Source organism: Ascaphus truei, unplaced genomic scaffold, assembly GCF_040206685.1.
Source record: "Ascaphus truei isolate aAscTru1 unplaced genomic scaffold, aAscTru1.hap1 HAP1_SCAFFOLD_499, whole genome shotgun sequence".
NCBI classification, from domain to species: domain Eukaryota; kingdom Metazoa; phylum Chordata; class Amphibia; order Anura; family Ascaphidae; genus Ascaphus; species Ascaphus truei.
The window spans coordinates 241,951-264,704 of NW_027456830.1; the positions used below are offsets into that span (position 1 = coordinate 241,951).

General features: G+C 65.7%; 1 protein-coding gene across 2 annotated transcripts; it reads right to left on the reverse strand.

The window, feature by feature from the left end:
* Nucleotides 1–1,090: 1,090 nt before the first annotated feature.
* On the reverse strand, nt 1,091–20,952 carry LOC142484984 (uncharacterized). 2 transcript variants are annotated; one of them, XM_075584223.1, is made up of 2 exons: nt 20,184–20,952; nt 1,091–2,842 (listed from the first exon to the last, which is right to left on the reverse strand). In XM_075584223.1, exon 2 carries the CDS (start codon nt 2,741–2,743, stop codon nt 1,157–1,159), a length of 1,587 nt encoding a protein of 528 aa, XP_075440338.1. In that variant the 5' UTR covers nt 2,744–2,842; nt 20,184–20,952; the 3' UTR covers nt 1,091–1,156. The 2 variants fall into 2 exon arrangements, with proteins under 2 accessions (XP_075440338.1, XP_075440339.1); XM_075584224.1 differs by lacking the exon at nt 20,184–20,952 and adding an exon at nt 4,404–4,422.
* Nucleotides 20,953–22,754: the final 1,802 nt, after the last annotated feature.

The following is a 22,754-nucleotide window of genomic DNA, read 5'->3' on the forward strand; positions in this document are numbered from 1 at the left end:
GCAACAATTGCTTCTCTAAGATCATTGCTGATGTCTTTCCTCCTTGGCATTGTGTTAACACCTGAATGCTCCAGACCAGCAAACTGCTAAAACGTCGGCATTTATAGAGGTGCTCACACTTGCTGATGATCAATTAATTAAGGGCATTTGATTAGCAGCACCTGTCTGCTACTTAGCATCTTAATTCCTATGGAAGCAGTAAGGGTGTACTTAGTTTTTCACAAATGGCTTCTCCATTTTGGCTTTATTTTTGTTAAATAAATCATGACACGGTGTAATATGTCATACACACACACACACACACACACACACACACGCACACACGCACACACGCACACACGCACACACGCACACACGCACACACGCACACACGCACACACGCACACACACACACACGTACACACACGGTGTAATATGTCATGAGTTGTTGTTCATCTGAGGTTGTATTTACCTCATTTTAGACCTGCTAAGGAGCAGATGATTGTTGTTATTTCCTGATTTGTAAAACCACAGAACTCAGAGGGAGCACTTTCTTTTTCACACGCTCTCGGGGTGACGTGCCTCTGGCTGCGCGGAGGCTCTCGGGGAGGCTCTCGGGGTGACGCGGGGGGAGGCTCTCTGGCTGCGCGGAGGCTCTCGGGGAGGCTCTCGGGGTGACGCGGGGGGAGGCTCTCTGGCTGCGCGGAGGCTCTCGGGGTGACGCGCCTCTGGCTGCGCGGACGCTCTCGGGGTGACGCGCCTCTGGCTGCGCGGACGCTCTCGGGGTGACGCGCCTCTGGCTGCGCGGACGCTCTCGGGGTGACGTGCCTCTGGCTGCGCGGACGCTCTCGGGTGACGCGCCTCTGGCTGCGCGGACGCTCTCGGGTGACGCGCCTGCAGGGTTCCGCACGGGTGGATGGGTGGAAATCGGGTTAAACATGCACCAGATTTACAGAGACTGGGGTCAGGTATCGGGGTTTCTTCAACTCTCTCCCCTGGGGTGCTGGGGTGCTGGGGTGCTGGGGTGGGGGAGGGGTGCGGGGCCTGAACGGGTTTTACTGACTCCCCAAGTTATTACGGGGCAGAAACACTCAGAAAACAAACTGCACAAATAGAAAATATATATATTATAAAAATAGAGCTGTTTGGGTCTTATACCGAGTGAGAAACGTGGAAACTACGCTGGGGCTTCCCATAACAGGCGTATTCTGGGGTACGGGGGGGGGGCAGGGTTAGGGGGTATCCCTGCGCTGGGATGGGAGGGTGTCGCTGCTCTTGGATGGGGGGATGGAGCAGTGTTATGGGGTGTCGCTGCTCTGGGATTGGGGGGTGTCGCTGCTCTGGGGTGGGGGGATGAGGGGGTGTCGCTGCTCTGGGGGGGATGAGGGGGTATCGCTGCTTGGAATGGGGGGGATGAGGGGGTGTCGCTGCTCTGGGGGGGATGAGGGGGTATCGCTGCTCCGGGATGGGGGGATGAGGGGGTATCGCTGCTCTGGGATGGGGGGGATGAGGGGGTGTCGCTGCTCTGGGATGGGGGGGATGAGGGGTGTCGCTGCTCTGGGATGGGGGGGATGAGAGGGTGTCGCTGCTCTGGGATGGGGGGATGAGGGGGGTGTCGCTGCTCTGGGATGGGGGGGTTGAGGGGGTGTCGCTGCTCTGGGATGGGGGGATGAGGGGGGTGTCGCTGCTCTGGGATGGGAGGGATGAGGGGGTGTCGCTGCTCTGGGATGGGGGGATGAGGGGGGTGTCGCTGCTCTGGGATGGGAGGGATGAGGGTGTGTCGCTGCTCTGGGATGGGGGGTATGAGGGGGTGTCGCTGCTCTGGGATGGGGGGGATGAGGGGGTGTCGCTGCTCTGGGATGGGGGGATGAGGGGGTGTCACTGCTCTGGGATGGGGGGGATGAGGGGGTGTCGCTGCCCTGGGACGGGGGGGATGAGGGGGTGTCGCTGCCCTGGGACGGGGGGGATGACAGGGTGTCGCTGATCTGGGACGGAGGGGATGAGGGGGTGTCGCTGCTCTGGGATTGGGGGGTGTCGCTGCTCTGGGGTGGGGGGATGAGTGGGTGTCGCTGCTCTGGGATGGGGGGATGAGGGGGTGTCGCTGCTCTGGGATGGGGGGGATGAGGGGGTGTCGCTGCTCTGGGATGGGGGGGATGAGGGGATGTTGCTGCTCTGGGATGGGGGGGGATGAGGGGGTGTCGCTGCTCTGGGATGGGGGGGATGAGGGGGTGTCGCTGCCCTGGGACGGGGGGATGAGGGGGTGGCGCTGCCCTAGGACGGGGGGGATGAGGGGGTGTCGCTGCCCTGGGACGGGGGGGATGAGGGGTGTCGCTGCTCTGGGATGGGGGATGAGGGGCTGTCGCTGCTCTGGGATGGGGGATGAGGGGCTGTCGCTGCTCTGGGATGGGGGGGATGAGGGGGTATCGCTGCTCTGAGATGGGGTGGGGGGATGAGGGGGTGTCGCTGCTCTGGGATGGGGGGGGATGAGGGGGTATCGCTGCTCTGAGATGGGGGGGGATGAGGGGGTGTCGCTGCTCTGGGATGGGGGGAATGAGGGGGTGTCGCTGCTCTGGGATGGGGGGTGTCGCTGCTCTGGGATGGGGGGGATGAGGGGGTGTCGCTGCTCTGGGATGGAGGGGGGGTCACTCCTCCAGGTTCTCCTGCCTCTCCCAGGGTAGCCGCCCCCAGCCTCGGTGCAGGCGCAGGGAGAGCCACTGACGATGGCTGTGGGGGAGGTACGAGTCCCGGGTTTGTTGAGGCACATCGGGGGGTTGCGATCCCCTCCACCCTCTGTGCTCTAAGCTGTCCAGGCTCTGCAGGCTGTCAGACACACTCTCCACCGCAACGCCACACACAGGGGGACCTGGGGCAGGAGAGAGGGGCAACAAGGGCAAATAAATACTGACAAAAGAGAGAACAAGGGTAACCAACTTCCCCACCGTGAGAGGGAGTGAGGGGCAGGTAGCTCATAGGGGGGGGGGGAGCAGGTAGCTCACAGGGGGGGAGCAGGTAGCTCACAGGGGGGGGAGCAGGTAGCTCACAGGGGGGGGAGCAGGTAGCTCACAGGGGGGGGGAGCAGGTAGCTCACAGGGGGGGAGCAGGTAGCTCACAGGGGGGGGGAGCAGGTAGCTCACAGGGGGGGGGGGGAGCAAGTAGCTCAGGGGGGGGGGGAGCAGGTAGCTCACAGGGGGGGAGCAGGTGGCTCATAGGGGGGGGAGCAGGTAGCTCCCAGGGGGGGAGCAGGTAGCTCACAGGGGGGGAGCAGGTAGCTCACAGGGGGGGGAAAGCAGGTAGCTCACAGGGGGGGGAAAGCAGGTAGCTCACAGGGGGGGGAAAGCAGGTAGCTCACAGGGGGGGAGCAGGTAGCTCAAAGGGGGGGGAGCAGGTAGCTCACAGGGGGGGAGCAGGTAGCTCACAGGGGGGGAGCAGTTAGCTCATGGGGGGGGGGAGCAGGTAGCTCACGGGGGGGGAGTAGGTAGCTCACAGGGGGGGGAAGCAGGTAGCTCACAGGGGGGGAAGCAGGTAGCTCACTGGGGGGGGAGCAGGTAGCTCACAGGGAGGGAGCAGGTAGCTCACAGGGGGGGGAGCAGGTAGCTCACAGGGGGGGGGGAGCAGGTAGCTCACGGGGGGGGGGGAGCAGGTAGCTCACAGGGGGGGGGAGCAGGTAGCTCACAGGGGGGGGGGAGCAGGTTGCTCACAGGGGGGGGGAGCAGGTAGCTCACAGGGGGGGGAGCAGGTAGCTCACAGGGAGGGGGGGGAGCAGGTCGCTCACAGGGAGGGTGGGGAGCAGGTCGCTCACAGGGAGGGGGGGGAGCAGGTCTCTCACAGGGAGGGGGGGAGCAGGTAGCTCACAGGCGGGGGGAGCAGGTAGCTCACAGGGGGGGGAGCAGGTAGCTCACAGGGAGGGGGGAGCAGGTAGCTCACAGGGGGGAGGAGCAGGTAGCTCACAGGGGGGAGGAGCAGGTAGCTCACAGGGGGGGGAGCAGGTAGCTCACAGGGGGGAGAGCAGGTAGCTCACAGGGGGGGAGCAGGTAGCTCACAGGGGGGGGAGCAGGTAGCTCACGGGGGGGGGAGCAGGTAGCTCTTGGGTGGGAGCAGGTAGCTCACAGGGGGGAGGAGGTAGCTCACAGGGGGGAGCAGGTAGCTCACATGGGGGGGGAGCAGGTAGCTCACAGGGGGGGGAGCAGGTAGCTCACAGGGGGGGGAGCAGGTAGCTCACAGGGGGGGTAGCAGGTAACTCACAGGGGGGGGGGGAAGCAGCTAGCTCACAGGGGGGGGGAGCAGGTAGCTCACAGGGGGGGGAGCAGGTAGCTCACAGCAGGGCAGGAGGGGACAGTCACAGCAGGGCCGGAGGGGACAGTCACTCACAGCAGGGCAGGAGGGGGCAGTCACTCACAGCAGGGCAGGAGGGGGCAGTCACTGACAGCAGGGCAGGAGGGGGCAGTCACTCACAGCAGGGCAGGAGGGGGTAGTCACTCACAGCAGGGCAGGAGGGGGCACTCACAGCAGGGCAGGAGGGGGCAGTCACTCACAGCAGGGCAGGAGGGGGCAGTCACTCACAGCAGGGCAGGAGGGGGCAGTCACTCACAGCAGGGCAGGAGGGGACAGTCACTCACAGCAGGGCAGGAGGGGACAGTCACTCACAGCAGGGCAGGAGGGGACAGTCACTCACAGCAGGGCAGGAGGGGGCAGTCACTCACAGCAGGGCAGGAGGGACAGTCACTCACAGCAGGGCAGGAGGGGACAGTCACTCACAGCAGGGCAGGAGGGGACAGTCACTCACAGCAGGGCAGGAGGGGGCACTCACAGCAGGGCAGGAGGGGGCAGTCACTCACAGCAGGGCAGGAGGGGGCAGTCACTCACAGCAGGGCAGGAGGGGGCAGTCACTCACAGCAGGGCAGGAGGGGGCAGTCACTCACAGCAGGGCAGGAGGGGACAGTCACTCACAGCAGGGCAGGAGGGGACAGTCACTCACAGCAGGGCAGGAGGGGGCAGTCACTCACAGCAGGGCAGGAGGGACAGTCACTCACAGCAGGGCAGGAGGGGACAGTCACTCACAGCAGGGCAGGAGGGGGCAGTCACAGCAGGGCAGGAGGGGACAGTCACTCACAGCAGGGCAGGAGGGGGCAGTCACAGCAGGGCAGGAGGGGACAGTCACTCACAGCAGGGCAGGAGGGGACAGTCACTCACAGCAGGGCAGGAGGGACAGTCACTCACAGCAGGGCAGGAGGGGACAGTCACTCACAGCAGGGCAGGAGGTGACAGTCACTCACAGCAGGGCAGGAGGGGGCAGTCACTCACAGCAGAGCAGGAGGGGGCAGTCACTCACAGCAGGGCAGGAGGGGGCAGTCACTCACAGCAGGGCAGGAGGGGGCAGTCACTCACAGCAGGGCAGGAGGGGACATGCACGGCAGGGCAGGAGGGGACAGTCACTCACAGCAGGGCAGGAGGGGGCAGTCACAGCAGGGCAGGAGGGGGCAGTCACAGCAGGGCAGGAGGGGGCAGTCACTCACAGCAGGGCAGGAGGGGACATGCACAGCAGGGCAGGAGGGGCAGTCACTCACAGCAGGGCAGGAGGGGGCAGTCACTCACAGCAGGGCAGGAGGGGGCAGTCACTCACAGCAGGGCAGTCACTCACAGCAGGGCAGGAGGGGGCAGTCACTCACAGTAGGGCAGGAGGGGGCAGTCACTCACAGCAGGGCAGGAGGGACAGTCACTCACAGCAGGGCAGGAGGGGCAGTCACTCACAGCAGGGCAGGAGGGGACAGTCACTCACAGCAGGGCAGGAGGGGGCAGTCACTCACAGCAGGGCAGGAGGGGCAGTCACTCACAGCAGGGCAGGAGGGGGCACTCACAGCAGGGCAGGAGGGGGCACTCACAGCAGGGCAGGAGGGGGCAGTCACTCACAGCAGGGCAGGAGGGGGCAGTCACTCACAGCAGGGCAGGAGGGGGCAGTCACTCACAGCAGGGCCGGAGGGGGCAGTCACTCACAGCAGGGCCGGAGGGGACAGTCACTCACAGCAGGGCAGGAGGGGACAGTCACTCACAGCAGGGCAGGAGGGGACAGTCACTCACAGCAGGGCAGGAGGGGGCAGTCACTCACAGCAGGGCAGGAGGGGACAGTCACTCACAGCAGGGCAGGAGGGGACAGTCACTCACAGCAGGGCAGGAGGGGACAGTCACTCACAGCAGGGCAGTAGGGACAGTCACTCACAGCAGGGCAGGAGGGGGCAGTCACTCACAGCAGGGCAGGAGGGGGCAGTCACAGCAGGGCAGGAGGGACAGTCACTCACAGCAGGGCAGGAGGGGGCAATCACTCACAGCAGGGCAGGAGGGGACAGTCACTCACAGCAGGGCAGGAGGGGCAGTCACTCACAGCAGGGCAGGAGGGGACAGTCACTCACAGCAGGGCAGGAGGGGGCAGTCACTCACAGCAGGGCAGGAGGGGACAGTCACTCACAGCAGGGCAGGAGGGGACAGTCACTCACAGCAGAACAGGAGGGGACAGTCACAGCAGGGCAGGAGGGGGCAGTCACTCACAGCAGGGCAGGAGGGGGCAGTCACTCACAGCAGGGCAGGAGGGGGCAGTCACTCACAGCAGGGCAGGAGGGGCAGTCACTCACAGCAGCGCAGGAGGGGGCAGTCACACACAGCAGGGCAGAAGGGGCAGTCACTCACAGCAGGGCAGGAGGGGCAGTCACTCACAGCAGGGCAGGAGGGGCAGTCACTCACAGCAGGGCAGGAGGGACAGTCACTCACAGCAGGGCAGGAGGGGCAGTCACAGCAGGGCAGGAGGGGGCAGTCACTCACAGAAGGGCAGGAGGGGACAGTCACTCACAGCAGGGCAGGAGGGGGCAGTCACTCACAGCAGGGCAGGAGGGGCAGTCACTCACAGCAGGGCAGGAGGGGGCAGTCACAGCAGGGCAGGAGGGACAGTCACTCACAGCAGGGCAGGAGGGGCAGTCACAGCAGGGCAGGAGGGGGCAGTCACTCACAGCAGGGCAGGAGGGGACAGTCACTCACAGCAGGGCAGGAGGGGGCAGTCACTCACAGCAGGGCAGGAGGGGCAGTCACTCACAGCAGGGCAGGAGGGGGCAGTCACAGCAGGGCAGGAGGGACAGTCACTCACAGCAGGGCAGGAGGGGGCAGTCACAGCAGGGCAGGAGGGGGCAGTCACTCACAGCAGGGCAGGAGGGTGCAGTCACTCACAGCAGGGCAGGAGGGGACAGTCACTCACAGCAGGGCAGGAGGGAGCAGTCACTCACAGCAGGGCAGGAGGGACAGTCACTCACAGCAGGGCAGGAGGGACAGTCACTCACAGCAGGGCAGGAGGGGGCAGTCACTCACAGCAGGGCAGGAGGGGGCAGTCACTCACAGCAGGACAGGAGGGGGCACTCACTCACAGCAGAACAGGAGGGGGCACTCACAGCAGGGCAGGAGGAGCAGTCACTCACAGCAGGGCAGGAGGGGACAGTCACTCACAGCAGGGCGGGAGGGGGCAGTCACAGCAGGGCAGGAGGGGACAGTCACTCACAGCAGGGCAGGAGGGACAGTCACTCACAGCAAAGCAGGAGGGACAGTCACTCACAGCAGGGCAGGAGGGGGCAGTCACTCACAGCAGGGCAGGAGGGGCAGTCACTCACAGCAGGGCAGGAGGGGACAGTCACTCACAGCAGGGCAGGAGGGGGCAGTCACAGCAGGGCAGGAGGGGAGTCACTCACAGCAGGGCAGGAGGGGGCACTCACAGCAGGGCAGGAGGGACAGTCACTCACAGCAGGGCAGGAGGGGGCAGTCACTCACAGCAGGTCAGGAGGGGGCAGTCACTCACAGCAGGGCAGGAGGGGACAGTCACTCACAGCAGGGCAGGAGGGGGCAGTCACTCACAGCAGGGCAGGAGGGGGCAGTCACTCACAGCAGGGCAGGAGGGACAGTCACTCACAGCAGGGCAGGAGGGGACAGTCACTCACAGCAGGGCAGGAGGGGGCAGTCACTCACAGCAGGGCAGGAGGGGACATGCACAGCAGGGCAGGAGGGACAGTCACTCACAGCAGGGCAGGAGGGGGAAGTCACTCACAGCAGGGCAGGAGGGGCAGTCACTCACAGCAGGGCAGGAGGGGACAGTCACACACAGCAGGGCAGGAGGGGCAGTCACTCACAGCAGGGCAGGAGGGGCAGTCACTCACAGCAGGGCAGGAGGGGGCAGTCAATCACAGCAGGGCAGGAGGGGACACTCACAGCAGGGCAGGAGGGGACAGTCACTCACAGCAGGGCAGGAGGGGACAGTCACTCACAGCAGGGCAGGAGGGGACAGTCACTCACAGCAGGGCGGGAGGGGGCAGTCACAGCAGGGCAGGAGGGGACAGTCACTCACAGCAGGGCAGGAGGGACAGTCACTCACAGCAAAGCAGGAGGGACAGTCACTCACAGCAGGGCAGGAGGGGGCAGTCACTCACAGCAGGGCAGGAGGGGCAATCACTCACAGCAGGGCAGGAGGGGAGTCACTCACAGCAGGGCAGGAGGGGGCACTCACAGCAGGGCAGGAGGGACAGTCACTCACAGCAGGGCAGGAGGGGGCAGTCAATCACAGCAGGGCAGGAGGGGACACTCACAGCAGGGCAGGAGGGACAGTCACTCACAGCAGGGCAGGAGGGGGCAGTCACTCACAGCAGGGCAGGAGGGGCAGTCACTCACAGCAGGGCAGGAGGGGAGTCACTCACAGCAGGGCAGGAGGGGGCACTCACAGCAGGGCAGGAGGGACAGTCACTCACAGCAGGGCAGGAGGGGGCAGTCACTCACAGCAGGGCAGGAGGGGGCAGTCACTCACAGCAGGGCAGGAGGGGGCAGTCACTCACAGCAGGGCAGGAGGGGGCAGTCACTCACAGCAGGGCAGGAGGGGGCAGTCACTCACAGCAGGGCAGGAGGGGGCAGTCACTCACAGCTGGGCAGGAGGGGGCAGTCACAGCAGGGCAGGAGGGGACAGTCACTCACAGCAGGGCAGGAGGGGGCACTCACTCACAGCAGGGCAGGAGGGACAGTCACTCACAGCAGGGCAGGAGGGGACAGTCACTCACAGCAGGGCAGGAGGGGGCAGTCACTCACAGCAGGGCAGGAGGGGACATGCACAGCAGGGCAGGAGGGACAGTCACTCACAGCAGGGCAGGAGGGGGAAGACACTCACAGCAGGGCAGGAGGGGCAGTCACTCACAGCAGGGCAGGAGGGGACAGTCACACACAGCAGGGCAGGAGGGGCAGTCACTCACAGCAGGGCAGGAGGGGCAGTCACTCACAGCAGGGCAGGAGGGGGCAGTCACTCACAGCAGGGCAGGAGGGGGCAGTCACTCACAGCAGGGCAGGAGGGGCAGTCACTCACAGCAGGGCAGGAGGGGGCAGTCACAGCAGGGCAGGAGGGGCAGTCTCTCACAGCAGGGCAGGAGGGGACAGGCACTCACAGCAGGGCAGGAGGGGGCAGTCACTCACAGCAGGACAAGAGGGGACAGTCACTCACAGCAAGGCAGGAGGGGGCAGTCACTCACAGCAGGGCAGGAGGGGGCAGTCACAGCAGGGCAGGAGGGGACAGTCACTCACAGCAGGGCAGGAGGGGACACTCACAGCAGGGCAGGAGAGGACAGTCACTCACAGCAGGGCAGGAGGGGGCAGTCACTCACAGCAGGGCAGGAGGGGCAGTCACTCACAGCAGGGCAGGAGGGGAGTCACTCACAGCAGGGCAGGAGGGGGCAGTCACAGCAGGGCAGGAGGGGACAGTCACTCACAGCAGGGCAGGAGGGGGCAGTCACAGCAGGGCAGGAGGGACAGTCACTCACAGCAGGGCAGGAGGGGACAGTCACTCACAGCAGGGCAGGAGGGGCAGTCACTCACAGCAGGGCAGGAGGGGGCAGTCACTCACAGCAGGGCAGGAGGGGGCAGTCACTCACAGCAGGGCAGGAGGGGACAGTCACAGCAGGGCAGGAGGGGGCAGTCACTCACAGCAGGGCAGGAGGGGGCAGTCACTCACAGCAGGGAAGGAGGGACAGTCACTCACAGCAGGGCAGGAGGGGACAGTCACTCACAGCAGGGCAGGAGGGGGCAGTCACTCACAGCAGGGCAGGAGGGGACATGCACAGCAGGGCAGGAGGGGCAGTCACTGCAGGGCAGGAGGGGGCAGTCACAGCAGGGCAGGAGGGGGCAGTCACTCACAGCAGGGAAGGAGGGACAGTCACTCACAGCAGGGCAGGAGGGGGCACTCACAGCAGGGCAGGAGGGGGCACTCACAGCAGGGCAAGAGGGGACAGTCACTCACAGCAGGGCAGGAGGGGGCAGTCACTCACAGCAGGGCAGGAGGGGGCAGTCACAGCAGGGCAGGAGGGGCAGTCACTCACAGCAGGGCAGGAGGGGGCAGTCACTCACAGCAGGACAGGAGGGGGCACTCACAGCAGGGCAGGAGGGGCAGTCACTCACAGCAGGGCAGGAGGGGGCAGTCACTCACAGCAGGGCAGGAGGGGACAGTCACTCACAGCAGGGCAGGAGGGGGCAGTCACTCACAGCAGGGCAGGAGGGGGCAGTCACTCACAGCAGGGCAGGAGGGGGCAGTCACTCACAGCAGGGCAGGAGGGGGCAGTCACAGCAGGGCAGGAGGGGACAGTCACTCACAGCAGGGCAGGAGGGGGCACTCACTCACAGTAGGGCAGGAGGGACAGTCACTCACAGCAGGGCAGGAGGGGACAGTCACTCACAGCAGGGCAGGAGGGGGCAGTCACTCACAGCAGGGCAGGAGGGGACATGCACAGCAGGGCAGGAGGGACAGTCACTCACAGCAGGGCAGGAGGGGGAAGTCACTCACAGCAGGGCAGGAGGGGCAGTCACTTACAGCAGGGCAGGAGGGGACAGTCACACACAGCAGGGCAGGAGGGGCAGTCACTCACAGCAGGGCAGGAGGGGCAGTCACTCACAGCAGGGCAGGAGGGGGCAGTCACTCACAGCAGGGCAGGAGGGGGCAGTCACTCACAGCAGGGCAGGAGGGGCAGTCTCTCACAGCAGGGCAGGAGGGGACAGGCACTCACAGCAGGGCAGGAGGGGGCAGTCACTCACAGCAGGACAAGAGGGGACAGTCACTCACAGCAAGGCAGGAGGGGGCAGTCACTCACAGCAGGGCAGGAGGGGGCAGTCACTCACAGCAGGGCAGGAGGGGCAGTCACTCACAGCAGGGCAGGAGGGGGCACTCACAGCAGGGCAGGAGGGGGCACTCACAGCAGGGCAGGAGGGGGCAGTCACTCACAGCAGGGCAGGAGGGGGCAGTCACTCACAGCAGGGCAGGAGGGGGCAGTCACTCACAGCAGGGCCGGAGGGGACAGTCACTCACAGCAGGGCAGGAGGGGACAGTCACTCACAGCAGGGCAGGAGGGGACAGTCACTCACAGCAGGGCAGGAGGGGGCAGTCACTCACAGCAGGGCAGGAGGGGACAGTCACTCACAGCAGGGCAGGAGGGGACAGTCACTCACAGCAGGGCAGGAGGGGACAGTCACTCACAGCAGGGCAGTAGGGACAGTCACTCACAGCAGGGCAGGAGGGGGCAGTCACTCACAGCAGGGCAGGAGGGGGCAGTCACAGCAGGGCAGGAGGGACAGTCACTCACAGCAGGGCAGGAGGGGGCAGTCACTCACAGCAGGGCAGGAGGGGACAGTCACTCACAGCAGGGCAGGAGGGGCAGTCACTCACAGCAGGGCAGGAGGGGACAGTCACTCACAGCAGGGCAGGAGGGGGCAGTCACTCACAGCAGGGCAGGAGGGGACAGTCACTCACAGCAGGGCAGGAGGGGACAGTCACTCACAGCAGGGCAGGAGGGGACAGTCACAGCAGGGCAGGAGGGGGCAGTCACTCACAGCAGGGCAGGAGGGGGCAGTCACTCACAGCAGGGCAGGAGGGGGCAGTCACTCACAGCAGGGCAGGAGGGGCAGTCACTCACAGCAGCGCAGGAGGGGGCAGTCACACACAGCAGGGCAGAAGGGGCAGTCACTCACAGCAGGGCAGGAGGTGCAGTCACTCACAGCAGGGCAGGAGGGGCAGTCACTCACAGCAGGGCAGGAGGGACAGTCACTCACAGCAGGGCAGGAGGGGCAGTCACAGCAGGGCAGGAGGGGGCAGTCACTCACAGAAGGGCAGGAGGGGACAGTCACTCACAGCAGGGCAGGAGGGGGCAGTCACTCACAGCAGGGCAGGAGGGGCAGTCACTCACAGCAGGGCAGGAGGGGGCAGTCACAGCAGGGCAGGAGGGACAGTCACTCACAGCAGGGCAGGAGGGGCAGTCACAGCAGGGCAGGAGGGGGCAGTCACTCACAGCAGGGCAGGAGGGGACAGTCACTCACAGCAGGGCAGGAGGGGGCAGTCACTCACAGCAGGGCAGGAGGGGCAGTCACTCACAGCAGGGCAGGAGGGGGCAGTCACAGCAGGGCAGGAGGGACAGTCACTCACAGCAGGGCAGGAGGGGGCAGTCACAGCAGGGCAGGAGGGGGCAGTCACTCACAGCAGGGCAGGAGGGGGCAGTCACTCACAGCAGGGCAGGAGGGGACAGTCACTCACAGCAGGGCAGGAGGGAGCAGTCACTCACAGCAGGGCAGGAGGGACAGTCACTCACAGCAGGGCAGGAGGGACAGTCACTCACAGCAGGGCAGGAGGGGGCAGTCACTCACAGCAGGGCAGGAGGGGGCAGTCACTCACAGCAGGACAGGAGGGGGCACTCACTCACAGCAGAACAGGAGGGGGCACTCACAGCAGGGCAGGAGGAGCAGTCACTCACAGCAGGGCAGGAGGGGACAGTCACTCACAGCAGGGCGGGAGGGGGCAGTCACAGCAGGGCAGGAGGGGACAGTCACTCACAGCAGGGCAGGAGGGACAGTCACTCACAGCAAAGCAGGAGGGACAGTCACTCACAGCAGGGCAGGAGGGGGCAGTCACTCACAGCAGGGCAGGAGGGGCAGTCACTCACAGCAGGGCAGGAGGGGAGTCACTCACAGCAGGGCAGGAGGGGGCACTCACAGCAGGGCAGGAGGGACAGTCACTCACAGCAGGGCAGGAGGGGGCAGTCACTCACAGCAGGTCAGGAGGGGGCAGTCACTCACAGCAGGGCAGGAGGGGACAGTCACTCACAGCAGGGCAGGAGGGGGCAGTCACTCACAGCAGGGCAGGAGGGGGCAGTCACTCACAGCAGGGCAGGAGGGACAGTCACTCACAGCAGGGCAGGAGGGGACAGTCACTCACAGCAGGGCAGGAGGGGGCAGTCACTCACAGCAGGGCAGGAGGGGACATGCACAGCAGGGCAGGAGGGACAGTCACTCACAGCAGGGCAGGAGGGGGAAGTCACTCACAGCAGGGCAGGAGGGGCAGTCACTCACAGCAGGGCAGGAGGGGACAGTCACACACAGCAGGGCAGGAGGGGCAGTCACTCACAGCAGGGCAGGAGGGGCAGTCACTCACAGCAGGGCAGGAGGGGGCAGTCAATCACAGCAGGGCAGGAGGGGACACTCACAGCAGGGCAGGAGGGGACAGTCACTCACAGCAGGGCAGGAGGGGACAGTCACTCACAGCAGGGCAGGAGGGGACAGTCACTCACAGCAGGGCGGGAGGGGGCAGTCACAGCAGGGCAGGAGGGGACAGTCACTCACAGCAGGGCAGGAGGGACAGTCACTCACAGCAAAGCAGGAGGGACAGTCACTCACAGCAGGGCAGGAGGGGGCAGTCACTCACAGCAGGGCAGGAGGGGCAATCACTCACAGCAGGGCAGGAGGGGAGTCACTCACAGCAGGGCAGGAGGGGGCACTCACAGCAGGGCAGGAGGGACAGTCACTCACAGCAGGGCAGGAGGGGGCAGTCAATCACAGCAGGGCAGGAGGGGACACTCACAGCAGGGCAGGAGGGACAGTCACTCACAGCAGGGCAGGAGGGGGCAGTCACTCACAGCAGGGCAGGAGGGGCAGTCACTCACAGCAGGGCAGGAGGGGAGTCACTCACAGCAGGGCAGGAGGGGGCACTCACAGCAGGGCAGGAGGGACAGTCACTCACAGCAGGGCAGGAGGGGGCAGTCACTCACAGCAGGGCAGGAGGGGGCAGTCACTCACAGCAGGGCAGGAGGGGGCAGTCACTCACAGCAGGGCAGGAGGGGGCAGTCACTCACAGCAGGGCAGGAGGGGGCAGTCACTCACAGCAGGGCAGGAGGGGGCAGTCACTCACAGCTGGGCAGGAGGGGGCACTCACAGCAGGGCAGGAGGGGGCACTCACAGCAGGGCAAGAGGGGACAGTCACTCACAGCAGGGCAGGAGGGGGCAGTCACTCACAGCAGGGCAGGAGGGGGCAGTCACAGCAGGGCAGGAGGGGCAGTCACTCACAGCAGGGCAGGAGGGGGCAGTCACTCACAGCAGGACAGGAGGGGGCACTCACAGCAGGGCAGGAGGGGCAGTCACTCACAGCAGGGCAGGAGGGGGCAGTCACTCACAGCAGGGCAGGAGGGGGCAGTCACAGCAGGGCAGGAGGAGCAGTCTCTCACAGCAGGGCAGGAGGGGACAGGCACTCACAGCAGGGCAGGAGGGGGCAGTCACTCACAGCAGGACAAGAGGGGACAGTCACTCACAGCAAGGCAGGAGGGGGCAGTCACTCACAGCAGGGCAGGAGGGGGCAGTCACTCACAGCAGGGCAGGAGGGGACAGTCACTCACAGCAGGGCAGGAGGGGGCACTCACAGCAGGGCAGGAGAGGACAGTCACTCACAGCAGGGCAGGAGGGGGCAGTCACTCACAGCAGGGCAGGAGGGGCAGTCACTCACAGCAGGGCAGGAGGGGAGTCACTCAAAGCAGGGCAGGAGGGGGCAGTCACAGCAGGGCAGGAGGGGACAGTCACTCACAGCAGGGCAGGAGGGGGCAGTCACAGCAGGGCAGGAGGGACAGTCACTCACAGCAGGGCAGGAGGGGACAGTCACTCACAGCAGGGCAGGAGGGGCAGTCACTCACAGCAGGGCAGGAGGGGAGTCACTCACAGCAGGGCAGGAGGGGGCACTCACAGCAGGGCAGGAGGGACAGTCACTCACAGCAGGGCAGGAGGGGGCAGTCACTCACAGCAGGGCAGGAGGGGGCAGTCACTCACAGCAGGGCAGGAGGGGACAGTCACAGCAGGGCAGGAGGGGGCAGTCACTCACAGCAGGGCAGGAGGGGGCAGTCACTCACAGCAGGGCAGGAGGGACAGTCACTCACAGCAGGGCAGGAGGGGACAGTCACTCACAGCAGGGCAGGAGGGGGCAGTCACTCACAGCAGGGCAGGAGGGGACATGCACAGCAGGGCAGGAGGGACAGTCACTCACAGCAGGGCAGGAGGGGGAAGTCACTCACAGCAGGGCAGGAGGGGACAGTCACACACAGCAGGGCAGGAGGGGCAGTCACTCACAGCAGGGAAGGAGGGGCAGTCACTCACAGCAGGGCAGGAGGGGGCAGTCACTCACAGCAGGGCAGGAGGGGGCAGTCACTCACAGCAGGGCAGGAGGGGCAGTCACTCACAGCAGGGCAGGAGGGGGCAGTCACAGCAGGGCAGGAGGGGCAGTCACTCACAGCAGGGCAGGAGGGGACAGGCACTCACAGCAGGGCAGGAGGGGGCAGTCACTCACAGCAGGGCAGGAGGGGGCAGTCACTCACAGCAGGACAGGAGGGGACAGTCACTCACAGCAGGGCAGGAGGGGGCAGTCACAGCAGGGCAGGAGGGGGCAGTCACAGCAGGGCAGGAGGGGACAGTCACTCACAGCAGGGCAGGAGGGGGCACTCACAGCAGGGCAAGAGGGGACAGTCACTCACAGCAGGGCAGGAGGGGGCAGTCACTCACAGCAGGGCAGGAGGGGGCAGTCACAGCAGGGCAGGAGGGGCAGTCACTCACAGCAGGGCAGGAGGGGGCAGTCACTCACAGCAGGACAGGAGGGGCAGTCACTCACAGCAGGGCAGGAGGGGGCAGTCACTCACAGCAGGGCAGGAGGGGACAGTCACTCACAGCAGGGCAGGAGGGGACAGTCACTCACAGCAGGGCAGGAGGGGCAGTCACTCACAGCAGGGCAGGAGGGGGCAGTCACTCACAGCAGGGCAGGAGGGGGCACTCACAGCAGGGCAGGAGGGGGCAGTCACTCACAGCAGGGCAGGAGGGGGCAGTCACTCACAGCAGGGCAGGAGGGGACAGTCACTCACAGCAGGGCAGGAGGGGCAGTCACTCACAGCAGGGCAGGAGGGGCAGTCACTCACAGCAGGGCAGGAGGGGGCAGTCACTCACAGCAGGGCTGGAGGGGGCAGTCACTCACAGCAGGAGGGGACAGTCCCTCACAGCAGGGCAGGAGGGGGCAGTCACTCACAGCAGGGCAGGAGGGGACAGTCACTCACAGCAGGGCAGGAGGGACAGTCACTCACAGCAGGGCAGGAGGGGACAGTCACAGCAGGGCAGGAGGGGACAGTCACTCACAGCAGGGCAGGAGGGGGCAGTCACTCACAGCAGGGCAGGAGGGGGCAGTCACTCACAGCAGGGCAGGAGGGACAGTCACTCACAGCACGGCAGGAGGGGACAGTCACTCACAGCAGGGCAGGAGGTGACAGTCACTCACAGCAGGGCAGGAGGGGGCAGTCACTCACAGCAGGGCAGGAGGGGGCAGTCACAGCAGGGCAGGAGGGACAGTCACTCACAGCAGGGCAGGAGGGACAGTCACTCACAGCAGGGCAGGAGGGGGCAGTCACTCACAGCAGGGTAGGAGGGGACACTCACAGCAGGGCAGGAGGGGACAGTCACTCACAGCAGGGCAGGAGGGGACAGTCACTCACAGCAGGGCAGGAGGGGGCAGTCACTCACAGCAGGGCAGGAGGGGGCAGTCACTCACAGCAGGGCAGGAGGGGGCAGTCACTCACAGCAGGGCAGGAGGGGACAGTCACTCACAGCAGGGCAGGAGGGGACACTCACTCACAGCAGGGCAGGAGGGACAGTCACTCACAGCAGGGCAGGAGGGGCAGTTACTCACAGCAGGGCAGGAGGGGACAGTCACTCACAGCAGGGCAGGAGGGGGCAGTCACTCACAGCAGGACAGGAGGGGACACTCACAGCAGGGCAGGAGGGGACACTCACAGCAGGATAGGAGGGGACACTCACAGCAGGGCAGGAGGGGGCAGTCACAGCAGGATAGGAGGGGACACTCACAGCAGGGCAGGAGGGGGCAGTCACTCACAGCAGGGCAGGAGGGGACAGTCACTCACAGCACGGCAGGAGGGGACAGTCACTCACAGCAGGGCAGGAGGGAGCAGTCACTCACAGCAGGGCAGGAGGGACAGTCACTCACAGCAGGGCAGGAGGGACAGTCACTCACAGCAGGGCAGGAGGGGGCAGTCACTCACAGCAGGGCAGGAGGGGGCAGTCACTCACAGCAGGACAGGAGGGGGCACTCACTCACAGCAGAACAGGAGGGGGCACTCACAGCAGGGCAGGGGGAGCAGTCACTCACAGCAGGGCAGGAGGGGACAGTCACTCACAGCAGGGCAGGAGGGGGCAGTCACAGCAGGGCAGGAGGGGACAGTCACTCACAGCAGGGCAGGAGGGACAGTCACTCACAGCAAAGCAGGAGGGACAGTCACTCACAGCAGGGCAGGAGGGGGCAGTCACTCACAGCAGGGCAGGAGGGGCAGTCACTCACAGCAGGGCAGGAGGGGGCAGTCACTCACAGCAGGGCAGGAGGGACAGTCACTCACAGCACGGCAGGAGGGGACAGTCACTCACAGCAGGGCAGGAGGTGACAGTCACTCACAGCAGGGCAGGAGGGGGCAGTCACTCACAGCAGGGCAGGAGGGGGCAGTCACTCACAGCAGGGCAGGAGGGGCAGTCACTCACAGCAGGGCAGGAGGGGAGTCACTCACAGCAGGGCAGGAGGGGGCACTCACAGCAGGGCAGGAGGGACAGTCACTCACAGCAGGGCAGGAGGGGGCAGTCACTCACAGCAGGTCAGGAGGGGGCACTCACAGCAGGATAGGAGGGGACACTCACAGCAGGGCAGGAGGGGGCAGTCACTCACAGCAGGGCAGGAGGGGACAGTCACTCACAGCACGGCAGGAGGGGACAGTCACTCACAGCAGGGCAGGAGGGGACAGTCACTCACAGCAGGGCAGGAGGGGACACTCACAGCAGGGCAGGAGGGGGCAGTCACTCACAGCAGGGCAGGAGGGGACACTCACAGCAGGGCAGGAGGGGACACTCACAGCAGGGCAGGAGGGGACAGTCACTCACAGCAGGGCAGGAGGGGACACTCACAGCAGGGCAGGAGGGGACACTCACAGCAGGGCAGGAGGGGACAGTCACTCACAGCAGGGCAGGAGGGGACACTCACAGCAGGGCAGGAGGGGGCTGTCACAGCAGGGCAGGAGGGGGCAGTCACTCACAGCAGGGCAGGAGGGACAGTCACTCACAGCAGGGCAGGAGGGGACACTCACAGCAGGGCAGGAGGGGACAGTCACTCACAGCAGGGCAGGAGGGGACACTCACAGCAGGGCAGGAGGGGGCAGTCACAGCAGGGCAGGAGGGGGCAGTCACTCACAGCAGGGCAGGAGGGGACACTCACAGCAGGGCAGGAGGGGCAGTCACTCACAGCAGGGCAGGAGGGGACACTCACAGCAGGGCAGGAGGGGGCAGTCACAGCAGGGCAGGAGGGGGCAGTCACTCACAGCAGGGCAGGAGGGGACACTCACAGCAGGGCAGGAGGGGACACTCACAGCAGGGCAGGAGGGGACACTCACAGCAGGGCAGGAGGGGACACTCACAGCAGGGCAGGAGGGGGCAGTCACTCACAGCAGGGCAGGAGGGGACAGTCACTCACAGCACGGCAGGAGGGGACAGTCACTCACAGCAGGGCAGGAGGGGACACTCACAGCAGGGCAGGAGGGGGCAGTCACTCACAGCAGGGCAGGAGGGGACACTCACAGCAGGGCAGGAGGGGACACTCACAGCAGGGCAGGAGGGGACAGTCACTCACCGCAGGGCAGGAGGGGACACTCACAGCAGGGCAGGAGGGGACACTCACAGCAGGGCAGGAGGGGACAGTCACTCACAGCAGGGCAGGAGGGGACACTCACAGCAGGGCAGGAGGGGGCAGTCACAGCAGGGCAGGAGGGGGCAGTCACTCACAGCAGGGCAGGAGGGACAGTCACTCACAGCAGGGCAGGAGGGGACACTCACAGCAGGGCAGGAGGGGACAGTCACTCACAGCAGGGCAGGAGGGGACACTCACAGCAGGGCAGGAGGGGGCAGTCACAGCAGGGCAGGAGGGGGCAGTCACTCACAGCAGGGCAGGAGGGGACACTCACAGCAGGGCAGGAGGGGCAGTCACTCACAGCAGGGCAGGAGGGGCAGTCACTCACAGCAGGGCAGGAGGGGGCAGTCACAGCAGGGCAGGAGGGGGCAGTCACTCACAGCAGGGCAGGAGGGGACACTCACAGCAGGGCAGGAGGGGCAGTCACTCACAGCAGGGCAGGAGGGGACACTCACAGCAGGGCAGGAGGGGGCAGTCACTCACAGCAGGGCAGGAGGGGGCAGTCACTCACAGCAGGGCAGGAGGGGACACTCACAGCAGGGCAGGAGGGGACACTCACAGCAGGGCAGGAGGGGACACTCACAGCAGGGCAGGAGGGGACACTCACAGCAGGGCAGGAGGGGGCAGTCACTCACAGCAGGGCAGGAGGGGACACTCACAGCAGGGCAGGAGGGGCAGTCACTCACAGCAGGGCAGGAGGGGACACTCACAGCAGGGCAGGAGGGGGCAGTCACAGCAGGGCAGGAGGGGGCAGTCACTCACAGCAGGGCAGGAGGGGCAGTCACTCACAGCAGGGCAGGAGGGGCAGTCACTCACAGCAGGGCAGGAGGGGACACTCACAGCAGGGCAGGAGGGGGCAGTCACAGCAGGGCAGGAGGGGGCAGTCACTCACAGCAGGGCAGGAGGGGACACTCACAGCAGGGCAGGAGGGGACACTCACAGCAGGGCAGGAGGGGACACTCACAGCAGGGCAGGAGGGGACACTCACAGCAGGGCAGGAGGGGACACTCACAGCAGGGCAGGAGGGGACACTCACAGCAGGGCAGGAGGGGGCACTCACAGCAGGGCAGGAGGGGGCAGTCACAGCAGGGCAGGAGGGGACACTCACAGCAGGGCAGGAGGGGACACTCACAGCAGGGCAGGAGGGGGCATGCTCGGCAGGGCGTGCGAGACGGCTGCTGCAGAAGACAGGTGGCCGCATTGTCCGACTGCTGGAACACAGGGAGAGACAGCGCCGTCCGAACCAGCTCGAGAGGCAGCCCCGCGTCAGGAGAGCGCAGCAACCCACGGACACTCTCAAAGTCACATCTCAACTGGAGCGCTCCCTGCAGGCTGAGAGACAGACACAGACACTAAGCGAGACCGACACAAAGACAGGCGGACACAGGGAGCCCGAGACAGGCGGACAGAGAGAGCCCGAGACAGGCGGACACAGAGAGCCCGAGACAGGCGGACACAGGGAGCCCGAGACAGGCGGACACAGAGAGCCCGAGACAGGCGGACACAGGGAGCCCGAGACAGGCGGACACAGAGAGCCCGAGACAGGCGGACACAGAGAGCCCGAGACAGGCGGACACAGGGAGCCCGAGACAGGCGGACACAGGGAGCCCGAGACAGGCGGACACAGAGAGCCCGAGACAGGCGGACACAGAGAGCCCGAGACAGGCGGACACAGAGAGCCCGAGACAGGCGGACACAGAGAGCCCGAGACAGGCGGACACAGAGAGCCCGAGACAGGCGGACACAGAGAGCCCGAGACGGCGAGACTGGGAGGCAGAGACTGGGAGGCAGAGACTGGGAGGCAGAGACTGGGAGGCAGAGACTGGGAGGCAGAGACTGAGAGGCAGAGCGCAGAGACTGGGAGGCAGAGCGCAGAGACTGGGAGGCAGAGCGCAGAGACTGGGAGGCAGAGCGCAGAGACTGGGAGGCAGAGCGCAGAGACTGGGAGGCAGAGCGCAGAGACTGGGAGGCAGAGCGCAGAGACTGGGAGGCAGAGCGCAGAGATTGGGAGGCAGAGACTGGGAGGCAGAGACTGGGAGGCAGAGACTGGGAGGCAGAGACTGGGAGGCAGAGACTGGGAGGCAGAGCGCAGAGACTGGGAACAGAGCGCAGAGACTGGGAGGCAGAGCGCAGAGACTGGGAGGCAGAGCGCAGAGACTGGGAGGCAGAGCGCAGAGACTGGGAGGCAGAGACTGGGAGGCAGAGCCCAGAGACTGGGAGGCAGAGCGCAGAGACTGGGAGGCAGAGCGCAGAGACTGGGAGGCAGAGACTGGGAGGCAGAGCGCAGAGACTGGGAGGCAGAGCGCAGAGACTGGGAGGCAGAGACTGGGAGGCAGAGCGCAGAGACTGGGAGGCAGAGACTGGGAGGCAGAGACTGGGAGGCAGAGACTGGGAGGCAGAGACTGGGAGGCAGAGCCCAGAGACTGGGAGGCAGAGACTGGGAGGCAGAGCCCAGAGACTGGGAGGCAGAGACTGGGAGGCAGAGACTGGGAGGCAGAGCGCAGAGACTGGGAGGCAGAGCGCAGAGACTGGGAGGCAGAGCGCAGAGACTGGGAGGCAGAGCGCAGAGACTGGGAGGCAGAGCGCAGAGACTGGGAGGCAGAGCGCAGAGACTGGGAGGCAGAGACTGGGGGGCAGAGACTGGGAGGCAGAGACTGGGAGGCAGAGACTGAGAGGCAGAGCGCAGAGACTGGGAGGCAGAGACTGGGAGGCAGAGACTGGGAGGCAGAGCCCAGAGACTGGGAGGCAGAGACTGGGAGGCAGAGACTGGGAGGCAGAGCGCAGAGACTGGGAGGCAGAGCGCAGAGACTGGGAGGCAGAGACTGGGAGGCAGAGCCCAGAGACTGGGAGGCAGAGACTGGGAGGCAGAGACTGGGAGGCAGAGCGCAGAGACTGGGAGGCAGAGCGCAGAGACTGGGAGGCAGAGCGCAGAGACTGGGAGGCAGAGACTGGGAGGCAGAGCGCAGAGACTGGGAGGCAGAGCGCAGAGACTGGGAGGCAGAGACTGGGAGGCAGAGACTAGGAGGCAGAGATTGGGAAGCAGAGACTGGGAGGCAGAGCGCAGAGACTGGGAGGCAGAGACTGGGAGGCAGAGCGCAGAGACTGGGAGGCAGAGACTGGGAGGCAGAGCGCAGAGACTGGGAGGCAGAGCGCAGAGACTGGGAGGCAGAGACTGGGAGGCAGAGCGCAGAAACTGGGAGGCAGAGACTGGGAGGCAGAGCGCAGAGACTGGGAGGCAGAGACTGGGAGGCAGAGCGCAGAGACTGGGAGGCAGAGCGCAGAGACTGGGAGGCAGAGACTGGGAGGCAGAGCGCAGAGACTGGGAGGCAGAGACTGGGAGGCAGAGACTGGGAGGCAGAGCACAGAGACTGGGAGGCAGAGCGCAGAGACTGGGAGGCAGAGACTGGGAGGCAGAGCGCAGAGACTGGGAGGCAGAGCGCAGAGACTGGGAGGCAGAGCGCAGAGACTGGGAGGCAGAGCGCAGAGACTGGGAGGCAGAGCGCAGAGACTGGGAGGCAGAGACTGGGAGGCAGAGACTGGGAGGCAGAGCGCAGAGACTGGGAGGCAGAGCGCAGAGACTGGGAGGCAGAGCGCAGAGACTGGGAGGCAGAGCGCAGAGACTGGGAGGCAGAGACTGGGAGGCAGAGACTGGGAGGCAGAGACTGGGAGGCAGAGACTGGGAGGCAGAGACTGGGAGGCAGAG

Excerpts from the sequence above, each read along its gene's own strand:
- LOC142484984 (XM_075584223.1), bottom strand. The coding sequence starts at position 2,743 with ATGTGCCTCAACAAACCCGGGACTCGTACCTCCCCCACAGCCATCGTC.